Genomic DNA, 19,317 nt, shown 5'->3' with positions numbered 1-19,317 from the left:
ACCAAGTAACCTTAAACAGACCAAAAATGGAGGCAAGTGTTAATAAACATTGAATTCAGGGATGTTGCAATTTCATTTATGCGTTTATCTCGATATTAAGGAACATATTTTGTTTTTGAAGGCCAATTTCCTTTTTTGCTGTTTGCCTGTTGAAAAGGTTTCCCCTTGAAGTTACTGATATAGCCATAACAAAACATTGCTTTATTTATTTAATCATTAAATAATATACACTGTGTTATATCTTGGTTCAGTGGGCGATGTTCATTTAAATGTGTTTTAACAAACATTTGAACCTTTGGACCAAACTTGTTTTTTTGGCCCTCCATGTATTTGACTTTGACACCCCTCCGTACCGGATACTCGTCTGAAAGGAGTACCCGGCTCAACCCAAATTATTATTTTTTTTATTTTTTTATTTTTTTATTTATTTTTATTTTTTTTTTTAGTAGTAGTAATAGTAGTAGTATCATTGTTATTATTAATACTGTGTTTTATTGTGAAATTGTCGAATAAAGAAGAACATGACACCGGAAATGGAACCTAGCAAAGAAAAAAAAACCTGAAACTTTATACATCCACGATCCGAACCGTCAAAACATAAACAGAGCAGTCAACCTTGTTTAACCATTGCTAGCCGTTTGCTATAAGTCTGCCTTTAACGAAACGCTTCATGAGCGCTTTTTTTAATGTCGTGTGTTTCCAGTTCAAGAATTTCTTGTGGAGACACTTAATTCAAATACTGAACACCGAGGTGAAGAAAATCGATCTGCAAAAAAGATTAGGACTAAACTAAGAAGTACGTCTCGTCGGGCCTTCGAGTAGAGGTAACGTTAGCTATGCTAGTTAGCCACTACAGACAACGCTGCGTGTTAGAACAATTTTGACAGCTAGCAACAGGAACAACGGCAGATATTTTTTTTTTACTTTTAATATGTACCCTCACCTAGCTTAGCTAGCAACAGCCCATGTCAACAACAGTGTCAGTCGATCGAGCATCGCAGACAGCAACACAGAAATTAGCCAGGCCCTTGAGGCAGCTTTCAGTCCAGATTGATAATGTGTTGCAGTGGCAGATAGATAATAGCGTTTCCCCAGACGTTTGTAAGCTACGAAGCTAACGGGTTAATTAACGTGCCCGAACAGAGGGTGCGGGGTCGGTAACAAGCTGATTCCGTGAGCGTCAGCAATGATGTCAGCCTAACCTTACTTTTGTACACTGGTTCCATGTTCATAGTTTCTGGCACCTGGTGGTTTGATTGATTGAAAACTTTAATCGTGTTTTTGGATGTGACTCTCCAAGGTGCTCCAAGAGTCGACTCAAGACAGAGAATGGCTGACGGCAAATCCACCGTGCTTATCGGTAAAGGATCAGTGTTGGGAAGTAGCTGACTACTTAGACCGATCATCACTGTTTGAGCTGCTGTGATCGTGATGGACAATCATAAACGTTTTCTTTCAATAGGTGACAGTGAAGAGAAAGAAGATCAGCACAATGAGGGAGATGCGTCTGGAAGTAACGATGGACAAACACAGTCTTCTTCTCAAGATGGTGTGTAGTAGTTCTCAAAAGGCTGATGCTGCAACATATTTTTGGTTTTTGTTGAATTTCTTTTCCTTATTGTTTCCTATTTTCAAATGTCAATGCAAAACTTTTTTTTTTTTAATTTCAAAATTTTCCATGCCCAGAGTGACAGGTTTACTGACTTCAGCACAATTTCTGTACCTGTTGTGCACACAATGTCTTAACATCGTTCTCCGGGGCTCTGTCTTTCTTTATTCCTGTAGTTCCCAAAGAAGAAGGGGAGGCATCTGGAGACAAACCTATGCCAGATGTGGAAGGAGAGACAGCATCAAACAGAGAGGGAGAAGATGAAGAAGACACAGATAGCATGGATGGCAGTGGTCTTTACTGCCTGACCGAGGATGGCGAGAGAGAAAGTCAGGGAGGCCGACGAGAGAGAGCAAAGGATAAAACTGGTGGGAAAAGAATGGCTAGGAAGAGGAATAGACCTGGCAGTGGCACCAATCACTCCAGCAGCTCAGATGATGATGGTGAGGATGATGAAGAAGAACAGAAAGATGATGAAGAAGAGGAGGACGATGATGACAATGAGGCTATGGAGGCTTGGCTGGGAGCAGAACTCACTGACCTCCGTGGTCCGGTATGGCGGGCAGTACCCTCGCTGCGCTCCAGGGAGATTGGCAGGGACTCACACCAGTTTGTGAGGCGTGTGTGTGGAGCTCGTGGCCTTGTGCAGAGGTTAGAGCTTCAGGGACGCTTGGAGAGACATGCCGGCTGCGTCAACACGTTGCACTTCAACCCCTCTGGCACACGTCTGGCTTCAGGCAGCGATGACCTTCGAGTGGTGATCTGGGACTGGGCTGTTCGCCGAGCTGAGTTGGAGTTTGACAGTGGCCATAAGAGTAATGTCTTTCAGGCAAGGCAAAACAGAAGTCTTCCTCTTTGAATGAAGACTTTTTTTTTTAAATTGGTGTTTTAAGCAAAAGGAAAGAAAATTGCTAATCGTGGGGAATAATGATTGTTTCAAATTATTCAATATTTAACGATAAAACTTTATTTGGATGTATTGTGACGACAAACTTAAAATGAGTTTTCTACTTCCCTAAAATGCACACAGGCAAAGTTCTTGCCACATAGTGGAGACTCTACTTTGGCCATGTGTGCTCGAGACGGTCAGATCAGAGTAGCTGAGCTCTCTGCCACACAGCGCTGCAAGAACACTAAGCGGGTAGCACAACATAAAGGGGCAGCACACAAGGTGAGTGTTTCCACTGTGTGCACCGTGATTTACAAATCTTTTCTTTGATACACCATTGATGAAGTGTGGGTGTATGTTTTGTACCATGTTTTTTGCAGTTGGCCCTTGAGCCAGATTCCCCCTGCTCCTTCCTGTCTGCTGGAGAGGATGCAGTGGTGTTTGGAATAGACCTACGTCTTGACCGCCCCGCCAAGTCAGTGACACCATTATTAACGTTAACCATAGTAAATTTAGTCACCTTAGGAATTGGTATTTTCATAATAGGTGGGTAAAATGTCATAACTACAACACATTGTTTGAATTCTTATCAGAAAGCCAGAAGTACTGATCCAACTGAATTGTGCTAATATCATGTCAGTCAGTGTTTCCTGTGTTTGCCTTGTATTGTCATGATTTGTTTTCATTTGATACCAGGTTTCTCTTTGTTTCTTCTTGTTTGGCAGTAAACTTGTGGTGGTAAAGGAGGGAGATAAGAAAGTAGGCCTGTACACCATATTTGTTAATCCAGCAAAAACACATCACTTTGCAGTGGGTGGAAGAGATCAGTATGTCAGGTATGAACCTGACTGGAGTTGTACCACTGATTATTTCACTGATACCTTAAATAGGTTGCTATAGAGTTAGCAAATCACATTATTAATATTGTTGCTCACCATTTCATGGCTGTCTGGATTTTTTTTTCTTTTTAGGATCTATGACCAGAGGAAAATTAATGAGAATGATAATAATGGTGTTTTGAAAAAGTTCTGTCCTTCACATCTGGTGTCCAGCGAGTCTAAAACCAACATAACTTGCCTGGTCTACAGTCATGATGGCACAGGTAAAGACATTGTTGACATTCCTGTTTGAACCACATTTGAAAAGGAACCGTATTTTAAAATGTATATTTTTCTATGTACCTGTTGTGGTATTTATCCATTTGGATTGTTATTGTGTCACCAGTGATGTATTTCCTGAAATCAAGACTAAGTAATTAAAGTGAAACAACCAATCTTGTTTTGCAACTTCCTGCATAAACTATGTTGTTGTATCACTGCCCAGAAGGAAGTAGTCATCTGTTTAAGCTGCTAACATTACAGCACAGCCAAGGAATAATGTTAACATTCTGCCATGCCTGTTTCCTTCTTCACATTGACGTGGTTTAGTTTGGTGCTTCAAAAATTGTTCATACATGAAACTGCTTCCAGCACAGTTTATAGATTACCAGCTCATGGACAGAGACCTTAAAACTGAATGTTTCAGTTGAATCTTTTGTGCTTTTAGCACCACAAGCCGAGTGTGATTTCAATTTGGTTATATTCAAGGGAAGGTTCCCTCCTCCTTAGTAGTTACTTCCACAAGCAGATCACAGCAAAAAAAATCTGGATGTGTAAATAGCACTGCAGGCTGATGGGAAAATACGCTATTTATGATATTTAGGCTGAACAACCCCTAATAAAACAGTTGCATAGCATGAGCGTTATTTATTTTCCTCTCGGTCTCCATAGCCCTGTTTATTTTCGAACTTCATGTGGTCATGTTTACCTAATTTTTCTGTCTATTACATCTTAAAATTGTTGAACATAGGCTTCATACTTTTATATTCTTTGTCAGAAACAGATCTGCAATTCTTTGCTCGTGTGATGCAATGTCAATGTAATGCCAGAGACACTCGAACAATAAAAACACGTTAATGTTATTAATCTTATTTTCAGAATAGCAGTAAAGTCAGGTTCACAGTTGTGATTAATTGATTGAATTTCTATTGAATTATCTTCATCTCAGTCCTTATAGTAACTGTTTTTGTTTGTTTAGAGCTGCTGGCCAGTTACAATGACGAGGATATCTACTTGTTTGACTCCAACCACAGCGATGGGGCTGACTATTGCAGGAGATACAAGGGGCACCGCAATAATGCTACAGGTATTGAACTATCCTACAGCATCCACGCGACAACGCAGACCCAGCGTTTTAAAAAAATCCCACCTTGGCCAACGTTTTCAAAAAGTTGCGATTTCGTCCTGGACATCTGTGTGGACGGAAGGAGTAAACGCAACTAAAAAGTTGCGTTTTCAAAACGTTCCGGCATCATGTGGACGGGGCCTCAGATTCAAGTCAGAGCCATTATTTGTTGCCGTTTAAAAACAAAGTACTGCCAAAGCATTTGACTGACTGATTTCTGTGACCGTTTCTGTTAGGCGATGAAAATTTGTGTCATAATGAGGTAATTCTTTTGAGCACAAGTTGCAGGAATGTGAGGTGTTTCTGGTTGGCACACAGATTGACCCCATCATTTCACCTTTACTTTTTATTATAGTGAAGGGGGTGAACTTCTATGGGCCATGCAGTGAGTTTGTGGTGAGTGGCAGTGACTGTGGACACATCTACCTGTGGGAAAAAAACTCTGCTCGCATTGTCCAGTTTATGGAAGGAGACAGAGGAGGAGTGGTGAGTGACAAAATAAGGTGTATTTAGTTCACAGATAATTTAATGTGTACAAACCTTTCCTCTTTTCTTCTTGTGTTTCTTATGCTTGTGTCTGTGGTAATTATCCAGTGTTTGTTCTCAGTTGTCAAAAAGTACTGTTGGGGTAGTATCATTTATTTTCCCTAACCTCAGGTGAACTGTTTGGAGCCACATCCACATCTGCCAGGTATGGCTACCAGTGGTCTGGACCATGACATCAAGCTGTGGGCCCCCACGGCTGAGAACGCCACAGGGCTAAAGGGTCTAAAAGAGGTATTCTTCGTGGTCCATTTGCTTTTGTTCAGCTTTGGCCTTCATTCTATTATTGCTTAAGAAGGCATGGATAAGGTAACATGAAGACGAACGGCCTCATAACTGTGTGAACTCACAACACGGGCACATAAACAGACTGAAGTCCATTTATATTTTTTCATTATCCAAAGTTATTTGAAAGAAAACATGAATGAGTCTGAAACTATTATTTCATTGTCCAGTACATTGCAAAACAATAGTTCAGTACAATAACTGTTTTGTTTTGTAATAGATGTCTACAGTGGATATTGTCTCCACTGATTGCGAACAGGGATCGAATATAGAATAATAGAAATGATGAGAAGAACAAAATATCAACAACTAACACTGAGCTGTGTTTTTTAATGTGTTGATTGGCTGTGTTTCAACTGATAATTGATTTTTTATTTTACTGGAACTTAGCTTTTTAGAAATAAATGTTTGCTGCTCAATTTGGTGGCTATAAAATAAGTAATCATCTGGGTTTAGTTTTGTGTGTAAATTTCTTTCTCTGTCCAATTTTGTTTGCCACCTGGCTTGAACCCTCTTGAGAGAATTAGGGCAGATTGGGGACAAGACATAATGAATAAAGTGAACAGAACAGAAAGTGATCTTTTGGCTGCAACAACAGTAATACAACTGGAAGGTTAGGGGTTTCATCTTAACTTATGGACGTTAAAACATTTTTTTGGGAGGGTGGTTTAAAACTGCTTTGGGAAAAATTTGCTTTGTATTTTTGCTCTTATTCCACACATTCATAATTGTGATAAACTATTTGTTGTGTTTGTCAAGGTGATGAAAAAAAACAAGCGGGAGCGTGATGAGGACAGTGTGCGCCATAGTGACCAGTATGATACCCATTTGCTGTGGTTCTTGATGAGACACATGAGGAACAGACGGCCCCCGAGGGTGAGCTCCCCAGCACGAGGAAAGATTGTTTGTTCTGTGGTGTGGAGCTGCTAAAACACAAGCATACACCATGCAGGAAGGGCCAAACAAAAAGTCAGTTTTGTTTGAGACCAGTGCGAGTAATGAAAAGTTCATTATGTTCATCTCTGCTGGATTGACTTGGACACAAAATGCGGGAATGTCCACTGAATAATATGTAGACTATAATGATGCTGATATTATGCCAGCGATGTGGATGATGCTTAACAATACAAGCTGAAAAGCAATAAAGTGGGGAAATGAAAGGCGTCCAACACGGTTGTTCACTTTACAATTTTACTTGACAAAAGTAAATTCTGTTTTTTTACACTCCTGCTTTGATACAGGCACGTCGTGAGGGTGCAGAACCAGACACAGATGAGTCCTGGAGCTCTCCAGATTCTTCTGATGAAGAGGATGGAGGTCCAGACCACGTCCAGTGCATGTCCTCCTGAGCCACACATGCATGCATACATACATACATACTTTATTGCCCTTGAATTGATGCACATAGGCAAGCACTATTGACACACTGGCACACTCGAACACTGAAGAGCCACCAACTTGATTTTGTTTATCATGCATACAAAACAGACACACATTTACTTACAGGTTAAAACTGGGTGAGTGAGATGCTTTATTCCTGATTTCCCATCAGTTGGCACTGTTCACATAGCAACTATAGATTGCAAACTCCCAGAACGTTACTTTTTGAGAGGTGTAGTGAATGGTTTCATCCTTGTAAACCACTTGGAGGCTCTGATTGCCCATATATTACCTGTCTGCTCTGCCCACCCCAGAAATATGTTCTCTGTGTATGGCAGCAAGCACTCCTTTTTTTCAGCACCCATATGAAAGTATACACACCAGCACACAGTCGCTACTCTCAGACATGTTTTGCTCCCACACCTTCTGAGCTGTTGGAAAAAAGGGTTTAGGATGGAGGGAAGATGTGGAATGTTTCCCTCAAACATCCCCTAAATGTGACTTCCTTTAAGATTTGAACTCGGAGCGGAAACTGCAACACCTCTCTCTTTATGACCCTGGTCTCGTCTGGCACCTCTGAGGACTAATAATATGCCTACACGTTGCGTCACCTTACATGATGCCCTCAGCTTATCTCTCCCTTCACATTTCCATCTGCCTCCCCGTCACTACTGAGTGCACTTTGAATCAGGGATGCTTTAGCTTGAGATACAAATAAAATGTGCACTGAGTGTATGGATGTGGGGTTGGAGATGGGGATCTTATCTTGTGTATCTTAGAATACCAACAGTGAAGTTTATGTCTTCAGTGAGTGAGATAATACTTTGCACTTGAGGTTTTCAACAAAAAAATGAGTTTTCTCTTTCTTCCACCAGCCCTTCCTCCACCTTCCTCTTCCTTCAACCTTCACACCCATCTTTGACTGGAAATTTTCAGTTCACCTCTCAAGGTGAAAGTGAGGGTTGATGGTGTTCAGCATGTGTGTATATATAGGAAGGACTGTGGTTTGGTTTGTAGGTTTAAAGACCTGGAACCAACCTGGATCAAACTAGTTGAGAGACTTCCAATGTGCCAATTGATATTGGACTAATAAAGGACTCCTCTTGTCCATGTGGTTAATTTAAATTCCTTTTTTTGTTGCTGACAGTTCTTATTTTCCTATTACAGGGTTGTGTGCTTGCAGCCACGACACCACTTGTGATGAGGCTTTCTGTGCTCTATTAGTATTAACACTGGCTCACAGAGGGTGATGGAGAGGGCAGTAGGGTCAATATGCTTGCCAGTCAGTTGTTGTGTGAGAGCGATAAAGTCCAGCTTTTCTCAATTTCTATGAGAGCTCTAGTTAGTTGAATTTATATGTATATATATATATAAATATATAAAAACTTAAAAAAACAACTTTAGAAAATGCTGTTTGACTTTAAAAAAAAAAACCCATCACAGTAAATTTAAACATTTGATTGGTATTGATGCAGAGGTTTATATTCTATATGAGTACTTTTAAAATCCAGATGGGGAAAAAAAATAATGTGAGGCACGATTTTTGTTCAGTTCCTTTTATGAATGCCATCTGTTATGAACACAAATATAATTTCAAATATTACAGTTTTGATTCCTGTTGAAAAAAATACCTTTTTTCTTTCTTGTAATCCAGCATTGACCGTTCTATCCAGATTTTCCCACTGGCTATTTTATCATCTTCTGAACAAGGCTTTTGATGAACAATTTTCACCACTGCCTGAAACTGTGTTCTACCAGATCAGTTGGAAATATGTACGACTCGTGCAATAAACAAAAAGACTGTGCTCTTAATTTTATGTTCGTGTTCTGTTGTATTAATTTACTGTTTAACATACGTGACTATAAGAATTGCCACTCTTCATCTGTAGACGAGACTGACAGAAATATTCTGATGTTGTGTACAACTCAATTTCCAAAAAAGTTGGAATGCAATGTAAAATGTAAAGTCTAAGCCCCTTATGTATATGTCAATAGCAGCAAGAAAAAGTTTCATATGTTCAAACAGACAAATGTTTTTAAGTACAGTATATTCAGATTTTGACATCCGCACCACATTTCAAAAAGTGAGGACAGGTTGTTGACTGCTGTGTTGCATCACTGCTTCTTTTAACACTAATTTTGGACGTGGAATATTCGTCCATTATGGCCTGATGCTCATGTTTAGGGTCTCCTTGGTCATAAGTGATTCAGAATGCACAAAACATACCAGTCTAGTCTGGTGGAGTTGAAATGCACTGAGATGGGAAATATCTTTAGACTTTGGTTCACTTGGTTGCTTCATTAAAAAAAAAAAAAAAACCCTACTAACCTGCCAGCACACATTACCCAGACCAGACTAAGACTCATCCAGCCCAGACTAAGACTCACCTTGGTCTCAGAGGCCAGTAAACAATTCTTGTTGGAACTGACTTCGCTGAGAGAATCGAGGAGGCAAAAGATGGAAAGAGGGAAGTCCCAGGAGCTGGTGGAAGATTGTCATAGGAGCGGGTGGAAGACCACGTTTACGCCAGTAGACGTGAACAGTTGGGCATTTGCTAGCCACTTCCTTAGCAAAGCATTCGGTACACTGGGCATAATGGGCGCTAATCAAAGAGCCATAAACAATGTAACAGCAGGAAAAAAAAAGCCTCCATATGGTTCTGGTCGAAGAGAAACCATCCAAGTCCCGAAGCCTGTCCCTCAGGAAAGGGGTCAGGAACGACCGCACTATCTTCACCACGGGCGGAGAGGAGATTCCACTGTTATCGAAGCAACCCATACGTAGCCTGGCGCGCTCCTACACAGCAGGTTCCTTCTTCATTTGCAAGCAAGCTGGACCAACTGGCAAACTCTTATTAGGAAGTGGCTTGGGCTGCCAAGATGCCTCTCAGAAGTGGGCATCTTCGGTCAGAGCGCACTCCAACTGCCGCTGCACTCCGTCAGCCTGGGATATAAGAAGAAGGCCCGGATGGTGTTGGAGGGAATCCTCCGACCACCTGGTCAGGGCAGTGGGAACCAAAGTTCGAACAGGAAGGAGGTGGAGAGCAGAGGAAGAGGTCGACCAGACAATCTGCAGGCTAAAGCATCGCGAGGTGGTCGGCAGGGTCCAAGTGGGTCGAGCAGGTCTTGGTCGGAGCGAGACCCCCCTCTTCTGATCTGAAGGCTTCTCTCACCTGGCAGTGAGTGGGGTATGAGAGTCGACCTCAGAAGGCAGCTGCAGTTCCCCAGGGAGATCGCCGAAACATTGCAGCCAGACATGGTGCTGTGGTCTGCGGCCAGCAAGGCGGTCCTCTTGGTGGAGCTCACTGTCCCGTGGGAGGAGGGACTAGAGGCAGCATACGAGAGGAAAAGGGCAAAGTATTCAGACCTGGCAGCTGAGTGCAGGGAGGTGGGCTGGAATGCCACAATCTGCCCAGTTGAGGTGGGGTGCAGGGGCTTTGTGGGCTCTTCAACCTCTCCCCTGCTCAGAGATCTGGGGTGCACAGGAGCTGGCCACTGGAGAGTGCTAAGGGAGCTGGCGGAGGAGGCAGAGAAGGGCAGCTTCGGGCTGTGGCTGTGGAGGAAGGATAGGAGCTGGGGACCAAGTATCACCTAGGGCATCAGTGGGGTTGGCAGGGAGAATTCCCAGCCATCGCTCCGCCACCGGGAGATGTCCTGGGGTTAAAGGAGCGAAACATCAATGACCAGTAGTACCCAGCTGATGACCCAGTTAGGCCCAAGGTGTTCAGGGTGCACAAGCATTCCAAAGGCGCCAGAGGCACGTCAGGCAGAAATGCCCGGCAGGAATATCATCAATCTTGTATTTCCAATCTACATGGTTAACATACAGTTGGTTTGAAGACCATTAAATATTGAGCTAATATTTTCCTACATTGGTTAAGCAGCACTTCAAAAAAATGTTTAATTAAAATTAACAGTATATTGCAAATACTCAAAATGATTCATCACACTGGAATTAGCATTTATTTGTAATTTTTGTGCTGTTGTTGTGTGTGCTGTAGTAATGTTATAAGGCACACCAGCATACTGTATGCTATTACAATTCAGTGTAAACTTATTCCACAATAGGACGCTATATAGAATGCTGTATGTTTGAAGTGAAATGTGTAGCAATTTTTAGTTTATGAACCGGTAAGGTGTCAAATCTGACATGTTTAGTTTCTTTTAACAATTGTAATGGTATATATTTAATGTTCTCACTGGCTTTCAGCCCTTTTGTAACCAGTTATTTTTGCAAGTGTTCGGAATGTGTAATTTTGCACATAAATACGGCATGCCCATTTAAATAAGTACTGTAATGATCCACTGTGAGGAACAGTTCTAAAAGTACAATAGTAAATTTTTGGTTTCTTGACATCCAGTTTTCTCAATTTGTATGACTGTTCTGACAGCCTGTCACAATATGGGAACTTCTTGGAAAACTGGAGGAAAAGCAAACCATTGAAAAACACTTGAACACTGTTAGTACTGTTGATTCTGAAAATGCACTGTATGTTCATGATGTACACTTAATTAAGGCCACAAGAAATCCAATCAATCTTTGAATTACATATTTATTGAACATATCTCTGGATGGGGTCTTTGGTTGGATGGGAAACCATATTTACACACATTACCTGTCATAAAATCCACCATCCTTGACAAAACTGACAGGGGTTTACATGAACAAAGCTGTCCAATATTTACCTGGTATTTTCTAGATATCTGACACCAGTGAAATGTCTTAACACAAAAACACATTCTCACCAACAGCTCACATTTTAGCACCTTTCACACACAACTGATGCTAAATGTTCTTGAAAGTATAGCGATGCAATGTCATGACAACTGGTTGAATATACCAGGACAATGTAACACTATAGCACAAATAGCCCTTTAAACTCATTCCAATTCCAAAAGTAATGGGGATACAGTTGTGAAAAACTAGAATGAGTCAATTTTTTAGTACAGGAAGTCTTCCAACCAAACTCAGTTCATCAGATGGGGTTCCTGACACCCCTCCCACCCACGTCATGTATGGGGGAGCATTACATAAATACTAAAAAGGCAAAATTGTTGTCATTCACTACTTGCCTCATTTATGCTAATTTGCACACACAAAAAACACTAGAAAGAATCTTAGGACACACACAAGTCTGTTATTATTCTTTGTATTCAAGAAACTGCTGCAATCTTTTCAGGTGCTCTGCAGACATCTGAATAGCACTGAGGATTAATGAACAGATTGAACAAATATTAGTACACTTGAAATGTTTTTTATCATTTCATGTCAAGTTCACTGACAGGCCTTACTTTAAATGATCTCCAAAAGTGGTGGTTATCCTATAGATGGCAGTCTTGACAGTGGCCCTGAGAGCAAAGCGTAGTGTTTTGTGCGTCGACTCTTCCATGCTGTTGCTCGACTTAATGGGTTTACTGGAGGCGTGCGGTAGCTTAAAGTGTCGATCAACTGCCTGAAAACAAGTACAGGAAAAAACTGGTATCAGGAGGCACACAACACAAAACTAAAGCAGTAATTTCAAGTTTTTGTTATATACACAACAGTTACGTGAAGCAGCTGAAACTCGTGTTTTTTTTTTAAAGTCACATGTGATAACTCAAAGATATGTTTTATACAGTCAATATAAACATTGGAATGAGTCACTTTTCACTTATTGTTCACTTACTTTGATTCACTTTAATTTTTTAATGCATAAAACGTATGCAACAAAATTAAATACTTAATACAAGTTGCACTATGAGCTCTGAACCAAGAATCATCGTTCCTGCTGCAATGTGTGATGTCTGGTTGTCTGATGTAAAAAAAAAACACAGTTTACCTCTTGTAACGCCAGCATACAACTGAGAATGCTGGGTAGTGTAGTCTGCACAACCCCAAACTGGTCTTCTGAGAAGGAGGCTTGAACGAGGTAAGAAAGCCCTGCAGGTGAACATTAGCGGACAGTAAAGTACTGTAGATGTTATATCAACATGTTGTTCCTATAACTATACCACTAACTCTTCTCACCTTCTAAAGCCCAGATATGAGCCTGGCTGTCTGCAAAAAGGGCTTGATTTGATGCTTCTGGAAGCTGCAAGAAATTATTGTAACACGTGAAGATTTTCTACTAAACATATTGGTGTGCACTTACAGTAGAATGAATTAGGAAGTTACACAGACACACCAGTGGCATTACACTACACCATGCATGCATGATCAAAAAAAGTATAAACTACTTTCAACAAATAAATACTATGATCAATAACTAAATACAGTTGTTACATGGTTATCTAATCCTTTAAGCTTAAAAGCAATTAGAAAGGCTGGGGTAGTGAAATAACCTTAAACTTATGGCAGATATTTACTCAAATACTTAACTGTAGTTACGCATTAAGTAAGTTGTGAGGACAGGAAATTTAAAAAAGTAAGCTACTGTCCCACCAACAGCCATTCCTGGCTGAACCACATTTATGCATGCAGAGTAGATGTGTTCACACTGGTAGTTACTGTATATGTATGCATATCACATCAACGTTATATATGAGCATGGATCTATAGCATAAACATTCAAATACTGATACTATTGATGTCAATTACTATGGCAACTGTCAAAGCATTCGGGTTAAGCCAGTACGGCTCACTGGAACAACTAGATAGATAGAAAAGAGCAATATTGTTTGTGTCTGCACAACCAATCCAAACACCACCAATGTTAAACTAGTGATGCCGGCAAGGTGAGGTTGTTATGTTTGCTGAAGCCAAAAGAAAATCTACTCATGAGATCATGCAGAGAAATTAGTTCAGAAGCCGAAACAACCCAGTCATCCTTACCTTGTTGAACAAGTACATTTTCAGCACCCGCTTCGCAAAAAAATGTTTTACCTGGATGACACAAGGAAGTTTACTGGTATAAGAAATATATAACATACATTAAATTACACTCTTTCCTTACAAGCAACCTTTGATAAGATCACTCCAGCACTTTCCACAATGTGACCTTCACTTAAAGCAGAAGTAATCAGTGGGAAGATCCTTGGTCAGAATACAAATCAGGCAACTTTCTCACTCAAGCTGAAAACGTTTTGGTCTCCTTCACCTCTGTAGAAAACAATTCTGATGCCACTGGGACAAAACTTACAGAAAACAAGTGAGACACACAAAGACTCTGAGAAACTATTACTCTTACGCCCAAGTTAAGAAATGTTGAGTATGAGAAGCACTTTTGACACAACTATACAAAAATGTCAAAATGCTGATGTCTTTGTTGCAAGAACTATAACAAACAGATTTATGCACCTGTTCTTTTCTGTTCTGGAAGAACTGATTCATGAAACTTGGTTTTGTTGGCTCCTGCTTGGGACTAGGAACTAAAGTAGGGGAAGACTGTGGACTGCTGTCAACCTGCGAATCTGTAACAGGACAGATGCAAAATCACAAACTGGTACAGAAAAATCAAATGGATTCATAAATATCATATTGATCATACATGTATAATTTACTGATAATATCCTGAACTCCATAGTATACAATATACACCTACCTCTTGGCATTAACAAAACGTGATAGTTTGGGACCAATAAAGTCAATAAATAAATCTTTCTCTCTCTCTCCCGACTGGCAGTGGCTGATGTTATTGTTTGCAAACTCTACTTTGCTAAAAATAGATGGTACATGTGTCCTCTTCCTCACCTGTAGAGGTAGACCAGAGTTTTGGGCCTCTCCTCATGATGTGTGGGCTTTGCACTGTGCCAAACCACGGCGAGCATTGTTCCACAGGAGCAGTAAGGCGCCGCAGTGCAGGAGAAACAAAAGGGCTGTCCAGGTCAGGAGTGAATGGTGATGTCAGAGGGCTGTGTGGGCTGCCAACAATGGTGCGTTTGAAGATTGAGGCTGGAGTTTTCATCTGGAACATGGGCCTGGAGTTCAGCAGATCTTCTGTACCTGACGCTACTTTTAAAACAAATATAGTTGGATACAGACCATCAAAAGAGGAGACTGCAAACACAAGTTGTCTTGTATTTTATCGTAACCTGATGTCTCAGATGAAGACTTCCTGTCACTCCCAGTAGACAACGATTTGCTCCTGCCATTGGTTGCCACAGCATCATGATAAGCTGCGAGTCTTTGAGTAAGATCAGCCAGCAGAGACAAACATTCTTTGCTGATGGCATTCCAGTTATGCGGATGGCCACCTGGGAAAGATAAAAGATGAGTATATTTTTTTCTTGTTCCTACATCTATTCATAATAATAGGAATGCTAAAAGTGTGGCAACATGTCTATGTTGACATCAAAACAGACCTGGCTGACTTAGACTGAAGACTTCATGGCGTCGTGATGGCGAATGTTGAGACAGCAGTGCCAAGTCCTGCAAAGCTAGAAACTATTTATAGGGAGAAAAAATGTTACCAGACTCAAATGTGATGCTCAAGGGAACTTTGATCTTTAATGTGATCATGTTTCATTTACCTTCAAGATCATTGGCTGCTTGTTGGTAAGAACTTTCGGAAGACATTGGTGAGCATCTTCAGTAAAAGATGACTGCAAAGGAAAATTGTAAAACTGTAGACAAAAGAAAACACTTTAGAAATATATTCACTTTAAGTCAACCTCAAGAGTAAAATGAACAGATCACTTCAAATGGACTCTGTAATGTTCATCATGAAATATAGAGTCCAATGAAGTTGGTGCTGTGGTGATAATCTAAAAAGCTAGCTGTAAAACAACTGAACTTGTAAGTCATCAGTTTTACAATGATATGAGATAATTAGAATGATTATAATGAGATAAATAATTTTCATTCTGTGACTTCAGTGAATGTGAATACATTTAGTCTTTTCTGATACACATACCTCAGTGACAAAGATCCTAAAGAGCATTAGTGTGGTGTTCCATGTGAAAAAGATGAAGCTGGCACTGATCCACAGGTGGTAGAGCAGGGAGAGGTCTAAAAGTCCAGCTATGCTATCAAGAGGGTGGACAGAGCTGAAAACAAGACACACAAACTGCTTTACAATACTAAAGAAAGATGTACTGTGAGGCGGGTAAAAAATGAACACATAAATAAAAGATTATAAAAAATCTATACTGACCTGTTCAACTGAAGATTCAATGTTTTATACAACCATGATTTTAGAATGTATCCTGTAAAAAAAAAAGAGTACTTCAATCTAATCTGATGTTTTTGTGTGAAAAACCACAGGAAAAAAACAAATAGAAAATTGAACAATACAACCATGCCTAAAAAAGAAGTTACTTTAAACAGTATTTGCGAAAATGCTGTTTTTTTTCCAGCATGTAAAGAAGCTTTGTGATACTCAGATTTCATTTCAAAATAAACATCACTTACCCAAAAAGAAATACAAAACAATGTAATTCCTGACAGAGTAAAGTGCCTGAGTGGCACTGCATTTCAACACCATAGGCAGGGATCCTTTAAAACGAAGGTATTTGTATTGCTGGGGAAGGAACAAAATCTGAGTGAACATCAGAGCTAACCATAAACTACTATTTAAAAAGAACAGTGGATTTCTTTATGTTTCTGAAATTTGTTTTAGTTTGTATAGCTAAAGACATCCAGATTTATTTATTAAAATAAAACAAGCCAAATAAGGTTATACTTAAGAAAAGGGAATTAAACCACTACAAAATAAACAAATATTCGAGATAGGGATGTTGCCATAAACCAGCCCTGATAGAACTATGATGGTAAAAAAATTATAAAGGTGTTAAGGATATTACTTAAATACTTAGACTTATAATCAGTATTTATCTTGATGCTAAATACTGTTGTATAGTTAACCCAAAATCAAAAAAATAATTTACTGTGGAGTCTGTGTATTGCTATGAGTAATCAGGTCATGTTCTTTGAATTACGCCCTGGTACAAAGTTCTTCAAATGTACTCATTCAGTGCTTTGATCACCAAAGGTAGAGTGTTACATTATTCCACTATATTAGAGAGAGAGCAGACTATGAAAATACTTTATTTCCTAAATAAAGTCCCATGATCGAAACTGAACTGAGGCCTTGTGGGTGGTTTATCAGCTCATCTGGTCAGCCAAACGCCACAAAAAAAAAACATGGCCAATAAACAGATGTTTGACATCTGTATAAATTATTTGAAAGGGATATTGTGTCTGACCACAATAATTGTGCAGAAAAAATATGAAATTTGAGAGCCTTAATATGAAACAAATCCATTTAGACAAACTATATTTAAAAAACATTCAGTATGCATCAAATTATACCTGGATACTGTGAAAAGAAACATAGTTCATGTTGTAGATCACACCCAAAACACTGTGAGAGAATCCAAAAAAGGCTCCAGCCAAAAGTAGGATGACGTGATATTCATTTAGACACATCTGAGAAGAGCTGTCACTGTTGAAAAGAAATTGAATGACTTAAGACTCAGAATGAAAATTATAAAACTCTGAATGTAAGTGTTGTTTGGTAGTTGCTTACACATCATTCTGCGGGCAATGGTAGACCAGTGTGTCATATCTGCCCCCAATAGCGATGGTACAACACCAAGCCATGGTTATTCCCATAACAATGTGGACGATGAAGTTGATCAACTGGCAAGGGTGAAACAGCTGACCCAAAAGTGCTATTTTTGAGCAGGCAATAGTTGGGATGACTGAACAGAAAAAAAGATAAAATCACAAAGACTAACACAAATGACAGCTTTAATAAAATTCCTTCTAGACATTGCAATAAGGTAATGTGTAGAAATACAAGTTAGCAGAGATAAAGCATCCAACTAATGTACAATGTACTGTAAATGTCATACAGAATGAACTAGGCAAGACTGTGTTGCCTGCAAAGTAGTACCAAAAATTATTTAATAAAATTTAATAACTATCAGTTAATGAAGTTCTATTACTACATTATAAATTATATACTGTTAACAAGGACACAGTGGCTTAAAGAGTTTGGTTCTGTCATGCAAATTTGATCATCTGTAGAGAATTCATTCAATTCCCGAGTTATACATGACTAAATTTCAGTTCATCAGTTCCAAATCAGTTGGATTTTGAATTTTTTTCTCACTTGAAAGGCCAATATACCAGTAACTCAAGACTTGGTCAACACATTATTCAAGAGAAAGCCAATGTGAGCAAACAGTAACAACAGCATCGTGGATCTAACCTGTGTAGTACTCCAGGTTCAGGAAACCAACCAAGAGGATTACTCCACACAGTAGGATCAATGTGAAGATGGCACTTGCGCTCATTAGGAGGGACAGACATTCTGCACATGAAAAAACAGGTTACAATATGTACAGAAACTCAGATAGCTAAGAGGCGCAGTTCATTGTGGATGTCATGTTGACCTGATATTGCCTGGATGGGGTGGAGGAGACTTAATCTGCTGAGAATTACAAAAACTGCTGTGATGGGTGGCAACAACAGGACAGCCCAAGCAATACTGGCCACAGCTCTCCAGCAAATCACCTAAGCAGAGCAATCAGTATTACGGACACACGACAAATACGAAGTCATTAACTTAGATGAACAGAAGTAGATGTTACAGCTACAACCGCATATTCTGCCTAGCTGTCACATTAGGCAATGTCCATACTGCTTTATATGGTTTCTTCTAAGCAAAATAAAGTGCTTCCTATGATAGTGCTTTCATATTTCAATAATTTTGCTGAATATTTAAGGAACAAGCATTACTACAATAAATGGTATTCCCTGTTATGTGACGGCAAAATGAGTAGTTTCTGGCTTTCGTTTAGTTAACTTACGTATCCGTTTATTAAGATTAGCTGCAGTTTTACAGTCCCTTACTTTTGTGTCGCTAACAAAACCTAAAACAAATCATAACTGTAGTCACATAGGGTAATACTTTAATTTACGTATCTGTTTATTAAGATTAGCTGCAGTTTTACAGTCCCTTACTTTTAGTGTCGCTAACAAAACCTAAAAAAAATCATAACTGTCGTCACATAGGGTAATACAACACAGGCTAATTCAGTTTAGCAAACTAGCATTTCCGGAAGATGTTTCCCTTTGTGAATGAAGAATTAAGTACAGAGACTCACCTTGCGGACAAACCAACAACTTTCTTCTGTGGAAAACATGTTAGAATGCACGACAGTCACGAATCAACAACAATAAATATTCTCTCCTGCTGTAAAACTATATTTCCTTTACGTTTCCCATATCGCGCCACATGCATTCAAAGGACCTCTGCGGGACCCCAGCTGAAGGTGTCCGTTCTCCTGCCTGCCGTCAGAATCACAGCCACGCGAACTCAAGCTTTTGGAGTTTAGGAATAAATATGGATCTTTACATTATTTGGACTATCTGAGCAATTCAAGTTTAATACAACGGAATAAATTCACAAACAGTAACGTTTTTAAATTTTGCGTCAGGTAAAATGTTTACAAAACTTAAGGT

The 19,317-nt window shown here is 39.7% G+C and overlaps 2 protein-coding genes across 4 annotated transcripts; one reads left to right on the top strand and one right to left on the bottom strand.

Annotated features, from left to right (window-relative positions):
* Positions 1-270: 270 nt before the first annotated feature.
* dcaf8 (DDB1 and CUL4 associated factor 8) lies at positions 271-8,746 on the top strand. 2 transcript variants are annotated; one of them, XM_068340919.1, is made up of 13 exons: positions 271-796; positions 1,301-1,360; positions 1,463-1,549; positions 1,786-2,438; positions 2,640-2,780; positions 2,879-2,973; positions 3,224-3,334; positions 3,470-3,600; positions 4,575-4,682; positions 5,077-5,207; positions 5,379-5,498; positions 6,309-6,425; positions 6,791-8,746. In XM_068340919.1, exons 2-13 carry the CDS (start codon positions 1,330-1,332, stop codon positions 6,896-6,898), a joined length of 1,833 nt encoding a protein of 610 aa, XP_068197020.1. In that variant the 5' UTR covers positions 271-796; positions 1,301-1,329; the 3' UTR covers positions 6,899-8,746. The 2 variants fall into 2 exon arrangements, with proteins under 2 accessions (XP_068197020.1, XP_068197018.1); XM_068340917.1 differs by having other exon boundaries at positions 272-824.
* Positions 8,747-11,462: 2,716 nt separating this feature from the next.
* On the bottom strand, positions 11,463-19,115 carry ndc1 (NDC1 transmembrane nucleoporin). 2 transcript variants are annotated; one of them, XM_068340890.1, is made up of 18 exons: positions 18,960-19,115; positions 18,246-18,366; positions 18,062-18,163; positions 17,375-17,549; positions 17,158-17,290; positions 16,258-16,366; positions 16,001-16,052; positions 15,761-15,893; positions 15,378-15,470; positions 15,210-15,291; positions 14,940-15,101; positions 14,599-14,859; positions 14,206-14,318; positions 13,741-13,791; positions 12,937-13,000; positions 12,749-12,849; positions 12,222-12,382; positions 11,463-12,134 (listed from the first exon to the last, which is right to left on the bottom strand). In XM_068340890.1, the coding sequence occupies exons 1-18, from the start codon at positions 18,996-18,998 to the stop codon at positions 12,071-12,073; spliced, it is 2,016 nt and encodes a 671-aa protein (XP_068196991.1). In that variant the 5' UTR covers positions 18,999-19,115; the 3' UTR covers positions 11,463-12,070. The 2 variants fall into 2 exon arrangements, with proteins under 2 accessions (XP_068196991.1, XP_068196992.1); XM_068340891.1 differs by having other exon boundaries at positions 14,599-14,856.
* Positions 19,116-19,317: the final 202 nt, after the last annotated feature.

This window comes from Antennarius striatus, chromosome 18, assembly GCF_040054535.1.
Source record: "Antennarius striatus isolate MH-2024 chromosome 18, ASM4005453v1, whole genome shotgun sequence".
Lineage (NCBI taxonomy): Eukaryota > Metazoa > Chordata > Actinopteri > Lophiiformes > Antennariidae > Antennarius > Antennarius striatus.
Note: the sequence above shows the minus strand (reverse complement) of the source record. Positions and strands in the feature narration are given on the sequence as shown.